Source organism: Macrotis lagotis, chromosome 1 (genome assembly GCF_037893015.1).
Source record: "Macrotis lagotis isolate mMagLag1 chromosome 1, bilby.v1.9.chrom.fasta, whole genome shotgun sequence".
NCBI classification, from domain to species: Eukaryota; Metazoa; Chordata; class Mammalia; order Peramelemorphia; family Peramelidae; genus Macrotis; species Macrotis lagotis.
The window spans coordinates 374,728,159-374,744,950 of NC_133658.1; the positions used below are offsets into that span (position 1 = coordinate 374,728,159).

Below are 16,792 nucleotides of genomic sequence, written 5' to 3' on the forward strand. Positions count from 1 at the left end.
TGCCCAAGGACATTCAACTAGTAAGTTCCTGATGAGGATTTGAACTCAAGATTTTCCAACCCTAAATACAAGGATTTATCCTTTACTGATTATTTTAATACATCTGGTCCAAAATATGCTGTGGATTTTGCTTATCCTTTTTTCACTCTTCTTTCATTTAAGCCCTTAGGAGTCCTGCTGTCATATTTTGAGAAATCTTATACCTGGAAATCCCAAGGTAAGCATGATATAATGGGCATTTAGGTATGATCAAGTTAGACACTGAGCAAAAAATGCAATTTGATATAATTTCTGGCTAGAAGCAGAAAGCATTCATTAGATTTTAATAAATCATACTTCTAATGAGCTTCTCCCTCTCCTTTAAAACCTATATCTCATAGTGACATGAAGTTTTCACAGGCCCATGATTCAGGAGAAGGGATTATTCTTCAATAATCTTTCCCAAATAGTTTTTGGGTTCAGAGACACAAACCTAGCAGAAACTAATCCAGGTGGGATGACAAAAATACACAGGGATTAAGATTCAAACACTTGGTAATTAATAAATGCTTATTCACTGACCCTACTTTTCCAATATAATATTCTTTTCAGAACCAGGACCTTGTTGTTGTGGTTGTCCTTTGTCATTGAAGAAGACCATGACATCAAGTGAGTGAAGACAGGACATGCACATGATTTTGATTAAAGTGAAGTTTTGTTCAAAGTTACCTTTCTCACTCCCTCTTCAAGAACCATTTTAATCCAGAGGCTTATTAGTGAGAGGAAATAGGACTTCTGGTGTTAGTATAGATATAGTTAGTCAGGAAACAGTCTGGATACAGTGCCCATTTAGATACAGGTCTTTCCCATATCATTAAGCCATGGTAATGTTACTGTAACAGTAATGTTAGGCTTAGGGGTTTTGACTTCGTAACATTCATTAGGTGATAATATTCCTCTGACACACCAGGCAGCTTCTAGGAAACCAAAGTCTTTGGGTCCTAGCAGAAGTATGGTTGGAAAGCTAAATAAAATAAACTTGCAAAACAGATTAGGATAATTTTACCGTATGAATGATACGTTGCCTACTATGAGTAGGATCATAGTTTCATAAGTTGGATGTACCTACCAACAAAGACTTGTCACCAAACATTTTATACTTACTGACAAAGTCTCATTGCCTAGCAAGAAGGTTGTATATCATTAAATTGAGGATCCAAAGGGGTGCAGCTATTACAAGAATCAGTCCCTCAGTCTCAGAATCACAAAGATTTGCTAACTAAAGGAGGAAAAAGACTCAAAAAAGTTAGTAGTCATGCCATGGTAAAAGGAGGAAAAGAGAAGTTATTCATGGATGTTACCTACAGGCCTCTGACATGAAGTCACTACATTGGAATGTTTTTGGAGTTCTTTGTATATGCATGGGACTTTTGAGTCTTTGAAACTCATTAGAATGTAAACTCCTTAAGGGCAATGGCTATCTTTATCATTATTTTTATCTCCTTAGCAAGAGTTGGGTTTAAGGCCTCGTCCTCTGATTATCCTTGATTGAACAACAGAAGGTCCCAAGACAAGCCCCATTTGGTTATTGTTTGAGCCCTGATTGATTCAGAGTGAATGTACCTAGTAAATGTACTCCTCTCCCAGACTGAATATTTTTTAACTATTCTTTACTTCATTTCTTTCTTCTCTAGTCTTAATCAAACTGAGACTTATAAAGGTCAAGGTCTTCTACTGTATCTCCAGTTGTCCTTATCCATATCTGAACACTGGACCCTGATGATTCTGGAGGAAAAAGTGAGACTGCTGACTTAGCACAGCACCCCCTCACTCAAACCCAATTCATGGGAATGTCATGGCATCATCCCTCTGATATCATGGTCCTCTTCCAGAACAAAGGACAATCAATAACAACCGAAACATCCATCCCCTTGAATAGTGACTGGCACATAATATACTTGGCAACAGATTTTGTTTCCTTAAATAATAGATTAACTTATTCATGAAGGTTTTGTATTTTATGGGGGGAGAAGGAAGATTCTCACAAGAAAAAGGTCTGATTTTTTTGTCTGTCTGATGAACTAACAGAGAGATGCTTGGGGCCAGGAGGCTCTAGGAGTATAACTAAGAGGCATGGAAACATTCTATATGAGTATCTTCACAAGTGGGAATGGGGGATAATAATCTTTGAGCAGGGAAGTTCCACCATCCTAAAGATAGGAGGTATAGGGAAAAGATAAAAATTACTGAAAATGGGGCAGCTAGGTGGCACAATGGATAAAGCACTGATCCTGGAGTCAGGAGTACCTGGGGTCAAATCTGGTCTCAGACACTTAATAATTACTTAGCTGTGTGGCCTTGGGCAAGCCACTTAACCCTGTTTGCCTTACAAAAAACCTAAAAAAATGAATTACTAAAAATGAAGAAATAAATACTTTATATTTATTGACATGTGCATATTGATTTTCATCAGTGGTATGCAAACTCTTTAAAGTAAGGGATTTTTGGTGTGTTTTGTTTTTGTATTGTATTGTATTGTATTGTTTTTCTAGTCCCTAGTACAGTGTCTGACACATAATGGGTGTTTAAAAGATGCTTGTTGATTAAATGAATGGAGGGAGTAAAAGAAACAAAAAGAAGGAAAGGAAGGGGGAGCACAGAGGTAGGAAGAGAGGCAGAGGAAGAGATTTTGAAAAGAGAGAAACATAGACAATGATAGACATCTTTCTACTTACATCTAACAGACTGGCAAAAAATTGATAAAGTATAAATGATTTTTTTGGGAGGGACTATAGAAAGACAGGGTATAGCCTATTGGTAGAGTTATGAATTTTTCCCCCCACATTCTGGAATATAATTTAGAATTGTATCCAAAATGTCAGCACACTGATAATGCTATTATACCTATAGTGATGGGGAATTGGACAGTGATGTATCTAATAGCTCAAAGATAAGGCTCATTCAGAAGTGAATTCCAGTGTAAAAGCTCAGATTTTTGTTCACAGGCCTGCAAGGTTCACAGATTCAACTTTTTTTGATAGCAAATTAGTTAAGGACAAGCTGAAGAACAAAGATAGATGAAAAAGTGCCTGAGGGAAAGAAAGAAAGGGGAACAGCGAAAAGAAATGACTGGGCTTGACCCAAGTAAAGTCCCACCTGGAGAGGAATGACAAACTTTTTATACTCTTATCCACTTCCTGTGCAGGGAAAAGTCAGGGTAAAGGAGGTTAAAAGGTGACCCACTCTCTCTATGTGACTGAGATTGGGTACCCACTTTGTAAGAGACTTAGAGGCAGGAATATGGAGAAGGGATAGATGGATGGGTTGAAATTGCATTTATCTTGGTGAATTTACATTTAACAGTAAAATTGCATTGAATGATTAGAGGGAATTTGCATCTGATAGGACAATCTTGGTCAAAGGAAGCCCTCAGAAAATATTAGACATGCACAAATAATATTTTCTTAATATAAAAAATCTTATCTACTCATAAAATGGTTAACACCTATATCCTAAAGAAATAACAGAATGAAGAAAAAAGATCCATGTGTACAAAAATATCAGCTCTTTTATTATGGCAAAGAACTGGAAACAAAGGAAATGCTCATCATTTGGAGAACTGCTGAACAAATTATGGAATATTAATGCAATGTAATTGCTATACCATTTGAAATGTTGAAAGAGCAGTGGTTAACAGAAATCTTGGAAGATATATGAAGTGATATAGACTGAAATGCAGGACAATTCATTTAGTAATACCAATATTGAAAAGACAAACAAATATGATCAATGCAAAGACCAACCACAATTCCAGAGAGCTCATTATGAAAGGAGCCATTTTCCTGATAGATAATCATGGAATCTTTCAAAGGAAGAGACATATATTTCTGAACATGGTCAATTTGTAAATTTGTTTTATCTTGACTATGATTATTTATCATGGTGGTGGTGGAGGGATAGAGCTATAAATAATGCTGTTCCCCCCAAAGAATAAAAAAAGAAAACAGAAATCGAATTCTTTTTAATGCACAGAAGAAAAAAAAGTTCAGAAGGAAACACAAAGAACAAGTCTTGAAAATAATATTTTAATTGGTGAATTAATTATATATATATATGTCTTTTTAAAGTAAGACATAGAAGGATGCATAAAAATTAAAAAGCAAGCTTTTAAGTATTATAGTATGCTGTGATTTCACATATAATCATTTATTCTATTTTTCTTTGAATACAAAATAGAATATGGAAATATTATTTTTTTCTCACATTCACTTAATTCAAAATAAAAATTAAGAGTGAGAAACAGACAAAGATAAAATGCAGTCTCTGAGAAGGAAGGGAATTCAGGAAAATAAAAAAAGAATTAGGGATCAATTTGTTCAATTAACAATTGACAGAGGAAGTGATTGTCGATTATGGGTTCTATTTCTTTATAGTGTCTCCCAGCACAACATTCTGTGAAACTGGAATGATCAAGTTTGGAAAAACCAGTTGAACTTTCCCTGCATCTTCTAGCAAGACCAAAGTCTCTCACAAAAGTCAAACAGGCACTAATGAAGCAGAAGGAATTTCTGATTTCAGTTAGAACAAAGCAGTAAGCCCATCGAGAAAGATACTATGTATATTTAAAGTGTCATCACTATTATGATAATATTTGAGGCTTCCCAGATGTTTCCCGTTCTGTGCTCCATTAGCTATAGGTTAAACATTCCCTTGTTTTCAGTCAGGGCTGGCAAACCTATCCTGTGCACATCTGGTACTATTCACTCATATCTCATTTTGTTTCCTAAATACAGGGAAAAGGAAACTATATCAAGATAATCAAATCCAGGGCTATAACCCCGATGAGGCACTTGGGGATTTCATGGTTCCAACTGGATGATACCCTCCGCCCTGCATAACCCAAACTAATCCAAAGATATTTGTAATGTTATGTGTCATGAGACTATTCTAAATTTACCCAAAGACCTGCCTGTTTCCCTTTCCCCGTCTCCATCTGGGTTTCCCACTTTTTGATAAACAAAACTCCCAATGTTCTCCTTCACGTAGAAAAATGAAATGAAAAAATCATCTTTAAATGAGAGAGAGTAGTCTCAAAGCCAAACCAGCCAGCTGTGTCTGGGGTTGTTGGTTTCTCAGCTGGTAAGAGTACTCTGCTCTGTAATATTAGGCATTGACTTCCAAACTAGCTCCCAAGACCATATACAATTTCAGGTGTGATATTTTGCCTCATTTTCCTCCTTTGTAAAAGAAGGGACGCTATTAATGATTTCTAATTTCACTTACAGTTCAGAGATTATAAGTCTCACCCACTGAGAATATGACCACCTTAAGAGTAGATACTTAGTAGTGATTTGAGGGACAATTGGATTTGAGATCCTCCCAAGCTGATTATCTCCCTCCTACTTAGGAGTGTGCTAGTAAATGTTTGACAAATAACTCTTAAGGGGGGGGGGGGGGGGAGATACCCCTGATACTTTTACATTTAATTTACATTATTATCATTGTTAACCATTATTTTCTTAAGACTAGACATGCTGCCCATGGACCTGCAGAGTGATTTTTTTGTGGCCTGCCTCTCCTGAGTTATCTCAGAGTTCTCATGAAAATAGCAAATCAAAATATATTGTCTATTGTGTCAATAAAAAAATTTTAAAGTAAGATTGTACACCACAGTCTAGACAGTCAATGAAATAAAAAAAATTGAGTTCAGATTTGTAGCATTTGCAAATTTACAAGGTGTAAATGATCACACTGAAAATTTCACAATCTGTAGTCAGTTCTAACTGGCTACAATATAAACCTGATAGCCTGCCTCGGATATCTGAAAACCTTACTATTTAAATCAGATTTTGGGTTAAGGTATTGTCACCTGAAATTTCCTTTAAAAATGAGTGAACTCAGAGAGGCAAAAGCTGAAGCAATTGATTTATTGACCCATTCTTACCTTTTATCAGATTGATTAGATTCATGGACCAAACCATGAAGGCATTAGACACAAGAAAGGTGAGTTCTGATAAGGTTGGGCTAGGGAATGAGAAAAAGGGCCAAGGGCTGAAGACCATGAAGAGTAGAAAGAGCAGGTATGACTGCCATAGTGGAGGCTTAGAACTACCTGCGAATATCTGGAAGGGAAATTAAGGGACACTAGAAAGTTCAGTTGTGGAGGCAGAACTAAGATGACAGAGTAAAGGCAGGGACTACCCAAGTTCTTGCCCAAACCACTCCAAATAACTTTAAATAATAACTCTAAACACATTCTAGAGTGGTAAAACCCACAAATAGACTGAGTGAAACAATCTTCCAATCCAAGACAACTTGAAAGATCAGTGGGAAGGGTCTGCTGCACCAGGGTGAGAGAGGAGTGCAGGGCAGCATGACCTTTACTGGAGCAAATTAACCTCAGTCATCTAGGAATAGGAGGTTGGGTGACTGGGTCAATGGTAGCAGTGGTAGTTTCCAGACTTCTCAGGCCAGGGATTGTCAAGGACAACTTAGAACGTCAGCAGGTCCACATTCCAAGGCAGACCTCAACAGCACAGATCCAACCCCAGCAGACCAGGAGCAGGTCTTGGGAGCCACTGAATTAGCACCAGCAGTTGCTTCCAGAGCTCTCAGTACATGGACAATAAGGGGGTCAGAAGGAGCAGGGATCTCTTAGTTAACCTTGAGGCAGGTCTCTGTTACTTTGCTCATACTCAGATCTAGGTCACAGTCTAGGGCCCCAGTCACAGGAAGAGTAGTTTACTGCCATAGTGTAACAGGGACTCTCCTCAGTTCCAGAGAATGAAGGAGTACTTGTGATCACCAACAGACCAGAGTCCAGGCAAGGAGAGTAGTCATAATCTATCATAATGTGGCTGTTTACTTGAGGGGGACCCCCCCAGAAGGACTAAAGTCTTCTCAGTCTCGGGATCTTGGGTACCTCGGGTATAGTTGTTTGCCAGAGGGACTCTGAAAGGGGCTAAAATCCCCTTCATCAGGGGTCTCTAGTATACTGGTTTAGTGTTGGATTTGTAGAACACACACAAGAACAAAGGATCCCTTTTAATCCAAAGTTTTATATGAATTTGCTCAGGAGCAGTAGGAAACAATTAGTAAAGGTCACTAATTGCCTGTCTTTGGGAGAGCAGGGTGAGTTTAAATAAGAGATTCAGGATCCCCCCCCACACACACACACACATAGCCTCAGATGTCTAAGTGTAGGGGGGCTTTGTTCTCCTAAGTTCCTAAGGGAAAGGGTTGAGGGGGACAATCTAACTGTGTAAGTATGACTCATCAGAGTCTTCACAGTACAAAGGGAGGAAACTATTCCCAGGAGAAAGGGCTAGACATAGGTAGGTATCTTCTCATACTTGTTTCCAGTCAAACAAGGGCAAAAGCCTGAAGAGAGATTCTCTCAAGACTATATTTCTATGTCCAAAGACCACTTAACAAGTGCTCAGCTCAACTTCAAAGTTTTATTTATCCCCCACTCATCAATTCTTTTCATCTAGTAAGCTAGTGGCATGGGGCAGAGATCATAATCTTTTGGCATTGCTTCAAGCTGACAAGGGCATCATATTGTCCCTAAAGACATTGCTGATCAAAAGCAGCTGCTGCCCTGTCGAGATGAAAAATGAGAAGGGCATGAACAGGAAGAACTTGAATTTGATCTAGCCAAGAGTAACTAATGAGACCAGAGCATTGAATATGGAGGATGGGTCACAGATTAGTAGGATGAGAAAGGGCAAAATGGGATTATAAAGGGTTAAAAAGAGAGATAAACCAGGGTTTTCATGAGGAAGACTGGTAGGTTCCTCCTTCCTTCTTTTGGAATTTGCCATATTAGTTTCTAGGGTGTGAGACTGGTATTGAATTGCTGTTTTTTCAGGATGACAATGAGGTGGTTATTCACTTTGGCAATTTCAGCAGACAGCTCCTGGTATATAGTCTCATTTTATGCCCATCCCCAATTCCCTAATTTTAAGCTCTTGGAAGAAGGCACCTAGAAGTATCTCTGAAAACAGCTGCTAAAACCTTCAGAAGCTTGGGACAGTGTGTCCTCCCCCACCTTAACAAAGAATTAAAATCAAGCTATAATCTTGAAAACTGAGCAAGCAACAGAAGAAAAATAATTGATCACAAACAGTTACTAAAGTCATATGTAAGATCAAAATACACACTCCAAAGAAGATAACAAAGTCTAAGCTTCTATATCCAAAACTTCTAGGAAAATGAATTGGGCTCAGGCTATGGTAGAACTCAAAAAGGATGTTGAAAATCAAGTAAGGGAGCTAGAGGAAAGATTTAGAAGAGCAAAGAGAGATGCAGGAAAATTATAAAAATTGAAGCAGCATCTTGGTGAAGGAGATACAAATAATACTGAAGAAAATAAACCAGATTGATTTCTTAAAAACCAGACTAAGTCAAATGGAAAAAGAGGTTCAAAAAGTCAATGAGGAGGGAAAAAATGCCTTTAAAAGCACAATTGACCAAATTTGAAAGGAGATACAAAAACTCAATGAAGAAAATAATTCCTTAAAATATTTTTTGAGCAAAGAGAAGCAGATGACTTTGTGAGAAATATAAAAAATTATAAAACAAATCAAATGAATGAAAAACTGGAAGAAAATTTGAAATATTTCTTTGGAAAAACTACCAACTTAAACAACAGTTCCAAGAGAGGTCATTTAAAAATCATTGGATTATCTGAAATCTTTGACCAAAAAATAAAAATTAAAAGAGCCAAGACATTATTTTCCAAGAAATTATCAAGGAAAAACTGCCCTGATTTTCTGGAAGCAGAGGGTAAAATAAAATCAAAAGAATCTACTGATCTCCTATAACAGATTTCAGGAATATTATAGCCAAATTTCAGAACTCTGAAGTCAAGGAGAAAATATTGCAAGGAGCCAGAAAGAAGAAATTCAATTATTGTGGAACCACAGTCAGGATAACACATAATTTAGCAGCTTCTACATTAAAGGATCATAGAACTTAGAATATGATAGTTCAGAAGGCAAAAGAGCTTGTATTACAAGAAAGAATCAACTACTCAGCAAAACTAAGTATACTTTTTCATTGGAAAAATGGATAGACAGTGAAATAGGGAATTTTCATACTTTCCTGATCAAACAACCAGAGCTGAACAAAAAATTTGATCTTCAAATACAAGACTCAAATGAAGCATAAAAAGGCAAATAAGGAAAACAAATCATAAGGACTTTAATGATATTGTACTGTTTTTATCCTTGCATGGAAAGATGATCCTGACAACCCAAATAACTTTCTCATTTATTTGGGCTGTTAGAAAGAGCATATAGACAAGGCATAGGTGGGAATTGAATTTGAAAAGATAATATATTAAAAAAGATGTAGTTAATGTTTGAGAGAAGAATGTACTGGGAGAAAGGGAAAGCAGGAGATAGATTGGGATAAATTATTTTACATGAAAGAGGTAAGAAAAAAGCTTTTTCAGTGCAATGCAAGAGGGGTGAGTGAGGGGGGAGTGAATGAGTCTTATACTCATCAGAATTGGCTCAGAAAGGAACTAACATATACACTCAATTGTGTATCTATCTTATCCTAGGGGAAAGTAGTAGAGGAAAAGTATGGGAGAAAGGGGATTGGAAGGTAAGTGACAAAAAGGAGGGAAGAGAGAATAGAATAAATGAGGGTGGGGGAATAGTATGCAGGTAAATACGGTTAGTAATAGCAACTGTGGGAGGAAATATTGAAATGAGTTTCTCTGAAAAAGACCTGACTTCTCAAACATAAAGAACTGAGTCAAAAATTATAAAAATTAAGAGCCATTCCCCAATTGATAAATTATCAAAAGATATGAACAGTCTTCAGATGAAATTATCAGTGCTATTTAGATCATTTAAAAAATGTCCCAGTTCACTATTGAAAGGACAAATTAGGGTTGGGACAATTCTGAGGTACTACTTTATACCTATTGGATTGGCTAATAAGACAGAAAGAGAAAATGACAAATGTTGGAAGGGATGTAGAAAAATTACACAATAATGCCCTGTTGGAGGGGTTGTGAAAGGATTTAAGGATTCTATAGAGCAGTTTGAAACTATACCCAAAGGGTTATATAGTCATGCCTACCCTTTGACTTAGCAATGCCTGTACCAGGTCTATATTCCAGAAGAGATGAAAAACAGGGAGGAAAAGGATCTAAATTTGTATAAAGATATTTATAGCAGCTCTTTTTTGTTGGCAAGGAACTAAGAATTGAGGGATGCCTATCAGTTGGGGAATGGCTTAACAAATTGTGGCATGTAAATTCAGATGAAATGTTATTATTATAAGAAAAGTTGAACAAGATACCCTCAGTAAAATACTTGCATGGACCTTTGCAAAAGGAAATATAATATATACAAAGTAACAGTTATATTGTAAGATGATCAACTGTGAATGACTTTTCTCAGCAATGCTGTGACTCATGAGAACTCTGAAGAATTTATGTTCATTAATCCTATCCATCCCAAAGACAGAGTTGATGGTGTCTGAATACAGATTACAGCATACATTTTTAAATTGTATTTTTCTTGAGGCTTTTTTCTTTGAGAGGGAGCGGGAGGAGGGTCATATTTACTTTAATAACATGAGTATTCTGGTAATGTTTGTCATGACCAAACATTTTTATCCTATATGAAATAACTTGCTTTCTTAATGAGGGGGATTGGGGTGGGAAGGGAAAAAAAAGTTAAGGTGTGAAAAGAGTAAAAAATGAATTTTGCAAAGAACTTGTTGAAAATGAACACTGACTCGAATGTGTTTTTTTTTGCTACTGGGCAAAAAAGTCTCTTCTTCTAGGATTGTAATATAAAGCCAGGGCATTTGCCTGGGACATGACCTCTCTCACTCTACCATATCTTCTGCTTAATTTATACTGATGGAGAAGTTTTGCTATCCTGGGTTCATTTTGAATGCCAATTCAACCCAGGCCTCTTGGTATGAAAGGTTTAGAGGAAAAGGAGAGATGGTAAAAGTAATTTCCTTTTTCTGCTCTCCCCTCCCCTTCCCCCCTCCCCTCCTCCTCTCTCTCCTCCCCTCCCCTCTCCTCCCCTCCCTTCCCTTCCCCTCCCCTCCCCTCTCCTCTCCTCTTTTCCCTTTCCTTTCCCTTTCCATTTCCTCTCTCCTTTTTCTTTCTCTTTTCCCCTTTCCCTTTCCCCTTTTTTTCCTTTCTCTTCCCTCTTTTTAAAAAGTGAAAACAAAAGACATCTAACAAAATTTATCAATACATCATGGATTGTGTCTGATAATAAATGCAATATTCCATATCCATAGCCTCACATCTATGAATAAAAAAAAGATTGAATGAGACCCTCCATCCATTGACTCTCAACCACTGCACAGATGTCCCCTGTCTCTCTGTCAAGCTCTGCCCTCTCACCTCAGCACCTTGGTTTTTCTGATTCCTTCAAGATTCAGGTCAAGTTTCCTTTTCTGCAAGACATCTCCCCCTGCCCTCCCCAAAATGCTATTCCTCTGAGATTCCTCTTCAGTTACTCATGTATGGTTTGTATAAATCTGGCTATTTACATATTTGTTCCCCTATTAGAATGGACCTTCCTTGAGGGCTGGGACCGTGATTTTTTTTTTCTTCCAATCTTTGCATCTACAGCACTTCCCACCCATAGTACCTGATGCATGGTAGGAATTTAATAACTGCTGGTTTACTGATTTTTTTTCCAGGGCTGAGCTTGATCGTTATAATAAAATAACATTTAATTTAATTTAATTTAATTTAATTGTTCTTAGATCTCCTTTAACCTTTATTTGTTTAAGAATTCTCCCCCAGCTATAGTTGTGAAAGTTTCCTGATCATCCACTTTTCTATTTTTTTTTTTTAAATTTATGGTTCAGTGCAGCTAGGTGGTGAAGTGGATAGAGTATCAGCCTTAGAGTTAGGAGGACCTGAGTTCAAATTTGGCCTCAGACACTTAATAATCGCCTAGCTGTGTGACCTTGGGCAAGTCACTTAATCCCATTGCCTTAAATAAATAAAAATTAAAAAATAAATTTATGGTTCACTTTAGCTCAGATTAAGATATATTATAAACTCCTTAAGGGTGAGCTCCTTCTTTTTTAAAATTAAAATTTATCTATTTATTTTCATCCATATGCACATTTATTTTTAAATAACAAAATTTCTTTTCATGCTCCCTTCCCACCCCCTCTTTCAGTGGTGAACAGTCAGGTTAGCATATTTTGAAAATCATGTCTTCAGATTAGCCATTTTTGATATGAGGAATTAGGATTAAGGGAAAGAGATAAATGGATAATTTTACAAAGTGTTCATCAGATTCTGAAGGATAGCTTTTTTTGTTTGCTTATTTTAGTTTGTTTTTCTTCTCTTAGATATGGATAATATAGTCCATATCCTGTCTAATACAGTTGTTTTAGCTCTCTGGACTGCTGAGAGGAGCTACTTCCATCAAGGTTTTTCATCTCACAATGTTGTTGTTGATGTGTACATTGTTCTCTTGGTTCTATTCCCTTCACTCAATTTCAGATCCTGTAAGTCATTCCATGCTTCTCTAGAGTCTGACCACTTATGGTTTCCTATAGAACAATAGTATTCCATAGTATTCATGTATCATTACTTGTTTAGCCATTCCCCAATTGATGAGCATCACCTCAATTTCCAATTCTTTGCCACTACAAAAAGAGCTGCTATGAATATTTTGGAATATGTAGGACTTTTCCCTTTTTTTATGATTTCTTCGAATATAGACCTAGAATTGAATTGCTGGAGGGCAAGCACTTTCAACTCATCCTACTGCAAACTTCATTTTTTGTTTTTGTATACCCAATACTTAGCACAATGCCTGGCTGTATGCTAGTAGAACCTTAATAAAGGATTGTTGATTTATTGATTGACATTATGTATCCTTTATGATATCACTGGGAATGAATATTATCTTTGTCTAATCCTAAATTCTATCTGATTGCTCTTCAGTTTTTTTATCTGTTCTTGTCAAATAGAAAGTTCTCAAAGCAGTTTATGTTCTTGGGCTTGTAGAGCACTAAATATTGATTTTAATTGTTTCAGTTTCTTGCTTATCTAATTTGTTCTATTGATCAACTTTCCTTTTTTAAATATGTACAAAGAGTTTTGATGATTATTGCTTTGTAATATAATTTGATATCTGGAAATGCTATTACCCTTTCATTCCTAGCTTTCTCCCATTATTTCCCTTGAGATTATAGACATGTTTTTCCTCCACATGAAAATCGCTATTTCATCTAGCTTTTTAAAATATTCTCTTGGGAGTTTGATTGGTATAGCACTAAATCTGTAAATTAATTTCAGTACAAGTGGTTATGATACTCCAAAACCAATTGGAACATTTCTCAGATTGAGGGGCTCAAAGTTGTGGAGGTAGTGAGGAACTAGGAACTAGGGGGGTCTTACCACCTTTCTATTGTCCACGCTTGAAAATTCTGGGAATCAATATTCCTCCTGAATTACTTATTTACTTACTAATTACTAATTATCTACTAATTACTAATCACAGATTACTATGCAGAGTGGGAAAGAAATGACTGAAAGTGATCATGGACATAGGCCCCCCATCCTTCATTTTTTACAGATGATGAAATTGAGTCCAGGAAGTTGAAATGACCCACTTCAGTTTTCACAGGTACCAAGAAGAGATCTAGGATTCAAAACCAGATTTTCTGATCCCAAATCCAATTTTCCTTATACTGCATGATGCTGTCACTTTAGGATCAGCCTGAAACTACTTCAGTCATCAATCAATCAATCAATCATTAACATTAATTTACTTACTATTTATTAAGTACTTAACAATACACAAGACACTCTTCTAAGTACTGAGGCTATAGAAAAAAGAAACAAAAGATCATCCTAGTCCATAGGAAGCTTGCAATTTAATGGGGGAGACAATATGCAAATAAATATAGTTGGTTCTTTTTCTTTGTATAGAAGACCAAAATGAAAGCACTATGCTTGACACACACATTATAGTATATCTGACTGGTTGATCAGACCAATAAATATAGACAAAAGAAAAATAGGGAAAAATTATAAGAGAAAAGGCATAAGAATTAAAAGGCTACAGGGAAGATTTCCTATAGAAGGTAGAATTTTAATTAGAGCCTGAACATTAAATGCTCAGAGGGAACCAGGGAAGTCAGTAGGTGGAAAAGAGAAGGGGGGCATTTTAGATATGGGGGACAGACAAAGGAAATGCCTGGAGCCAAAATATGGTGTCTGTTGTGTGGAACTCTTTGGGGAGTAGTGCAAAAGAAGGGTAGGGTAAAAGAAGACTGGAAAAATAGGAGAAGGTTAAGTTTTAAACACCTTTGAATGCCAAATACAGCAATTTATTTAGTCCTGGAGACAATAAGGAATCACTAGAGTTTGTTGAGTTGGGATTAGAGAAGGGTGACATAGTCAGATCTGCACTTTAGAAATCACTTTAGTGACCAAGTGGAGGTTGGATTGCAGTGAGGAGAAACTTGAATCAGGCAGATCCACAAAGCAGGTTACCACCTTCTTCCCATCATGTATCAATAAACATAAGCCCCTTAGGCATAAGACTGAAGACAATTCTGGACCATTGGAATCACACCTTATAATAAAATATATGAACTCCCATAATTACAAATAAATCCATTGGAACACAAATACAAATGCATTTTCCTGTGAACTTAAAAGAGAACAATGAAGTTTATTAATCCATGAGCAATAAAAGTACTGAATTTTAATTCTACCCTTTCTATTGATCTTGGGGGAAGTCCTGAAACCTTGCTAAATCCCTAATTCATTGTTTATAAAACAGGAATAAAGGGATAGATCCAGATTCACTGAATCAGTTTTCAAAAGGGGAAGTCCAATAAATGAAGTACGTAAAGAATAATTTTTCCATATATATATATGTGTGTGTGTGTGTGTGTATAAATATATATTTACATATATACTTATACATATACATATGCATGTATATATTTAGGTTTAATGGGAAACACTTCTGGGGGAAGAAAAAAGCAAAATTTATAAGACAGCTTTATTATATATTTAAAAGGAATAGCAAATTGCAACATTTTTTATAATTCTATAATATAGAAATATATAATTCTATATTATAGAAATGCTGGTTTTATTCCATAAATTAAAAATAAAATAACAAATAGGAAATAAGGAAATAAAAATAAAATAAGGAAAAAGTCTGTACAGAGACTGAAGCACCCTTAACTTGGAGAACAGTAATTATGGAGATCATGAAAAATTTCACCATATATTGGAGTGGTCAAGATTAGGCTCATTTCCAAATGGTTATAATTCATATCATTAGAAAAAGCATTGAAAATAGTATGTATGTGTCAATGTGTCTAGCTTTCTAACTATATAAGGACTAGGGGCTTTTTTGAGAGTCCACACCATAGGAGAATAAGCTCTAAACATAACACTTTTGATTGGGGGTAATCATCTCAGTGTGGGGTAAGTAAACTACCTCAGACCAAAATCAAGCTTAATTGGAAATTAAATTGCCTATTCACACCAACTGCTATATTTCTATGTCTTGAGACAATTTATCAAGGTGATGTCTTATCTAAAGGCAGCCCAAGGGGCTTATATTATCAAGAGGCAGTCCAAGAAGCCTACTGAACCATCACAAATAAAATTATCTTTTTTTTTTCCTATTCTACCATGCTATGGAAGTCCTTGTTTTATTTCTTAAGTTCAGAGTAAAGTAAACAAGTTAAAAAAAAACAAGCTTATTGTCTAACAGAATAACCTAATATAATTTACCACCTCTCTTGTGGAAATTTCACGATCCAGGGGATCTTGTCTGAGGTTGTTGACATTAAATATTTTGTTTAATCTAATAATAAAAGCCCTTAGAGTCATAGTTTCATAGTTTCAGGATATATAGAAAATGTGCTGATATGCCCAAGATTTGATCTTCCCATTTGCTGATTAGATATATTTTTTGAATTGCAAATAATCTTTCCTAGACAGCTGTCTTGCAGATGTACAACATTCATTCACAAGTGGGGTGAGGACATAGATAGTGGATGGTTGAATGTAAACCATCTGTACTCTAAAGGAATAACAACTCCAGCTTTGTTTCTTACAGATGGGGAGACAGTAGATCAACTTTCTATGTAAAGGAAATAACATTCTGTTCATTTAATCTTTTGTCTTTTCCTCAATGTTTATTAGTTGTGTCTATCTGTCCTCTTGAAAAATCATAAGGATTTGAAGAAAGAGGAGCTAGGTTAAAATCTTAGCCCTGCTACTTATTGTCTTTGAGAGTTTGGGTAACTCACATGATCTCTCTGAAATTTGGTTTCTTTATACCTGTAAAGCAAAGGTGGAGTTGAATTTAATGAGACTATAGTATCATTAGGCTCTAAAATTCTAATAACTCTACCATATTCATTCAACCAACCATATCAGTCAAGCAATCAATCCATCAATAAGCATTTATTGAGCACCTGCTATTTACTATGTAGAGTGTACTACAATGAAGAGAACTGGACCTGGAGTCAGAAAGACTCTTGAGTTTAAATCTGGTCTAATACACTTACTAGCTGTAATATATATGGGCAAGTCATTTAACTCTTTTTCTGAAAAATGAGCTGGAGAAGGAAATGATAAACCACTCCAGTAACACCACCAAGAAAACTCCAAATAGGTTCACATAGGGTCAGGTACTGATAAACAATTGAACAGCAAATGAAGCTATATACCAAATTCAAGTTTTGCAGCTGTATTTAGTTTAAGATAATGAGTTAATGAGGGAATAAAAGTCTGTTCTGGATCAGAGCTTTCCTAACAGGGATA

General features: G+C 36.1%; 1 protein-coding gene across 3 annotated transcripts in view; it reads left to right on the top strand.

Annotated features, from left to right (window-relative positions):
* Positions 1-11,056, top strand: part of KCNMB1 (potassium calcium-activated channel subfamily M regulatory beta subunit 1) — a 41,616-nt gene extending 30,560 nt beyond the window's left edge. Inside the window, exons 4-6 of one of the 3 annotated variants that reach the window (XM_074212438.1) lie at positions 163-217; positions 592-648; positions 1,674-11,056. In XM_074212438.1, the coding sequence (XP_074068539.1) occupies positions 163-217; positions 592-648; positions 1,674-1,759 (198 nt within the window). In that variant the 3' untranslated portion in view covers positions 1,760-11,056. The remainder of the gene's footprint in view (positions 1-162; positions 218-591; positions 649-1,673) is intronic. The other 2 variants (XM_074212439.1, XM_074212440.1) reach the window with 2 other exon arrangements.
* The last annotated feature ends 5,736 nt before the right edge of the window (positions 11,057-16,792 follow it).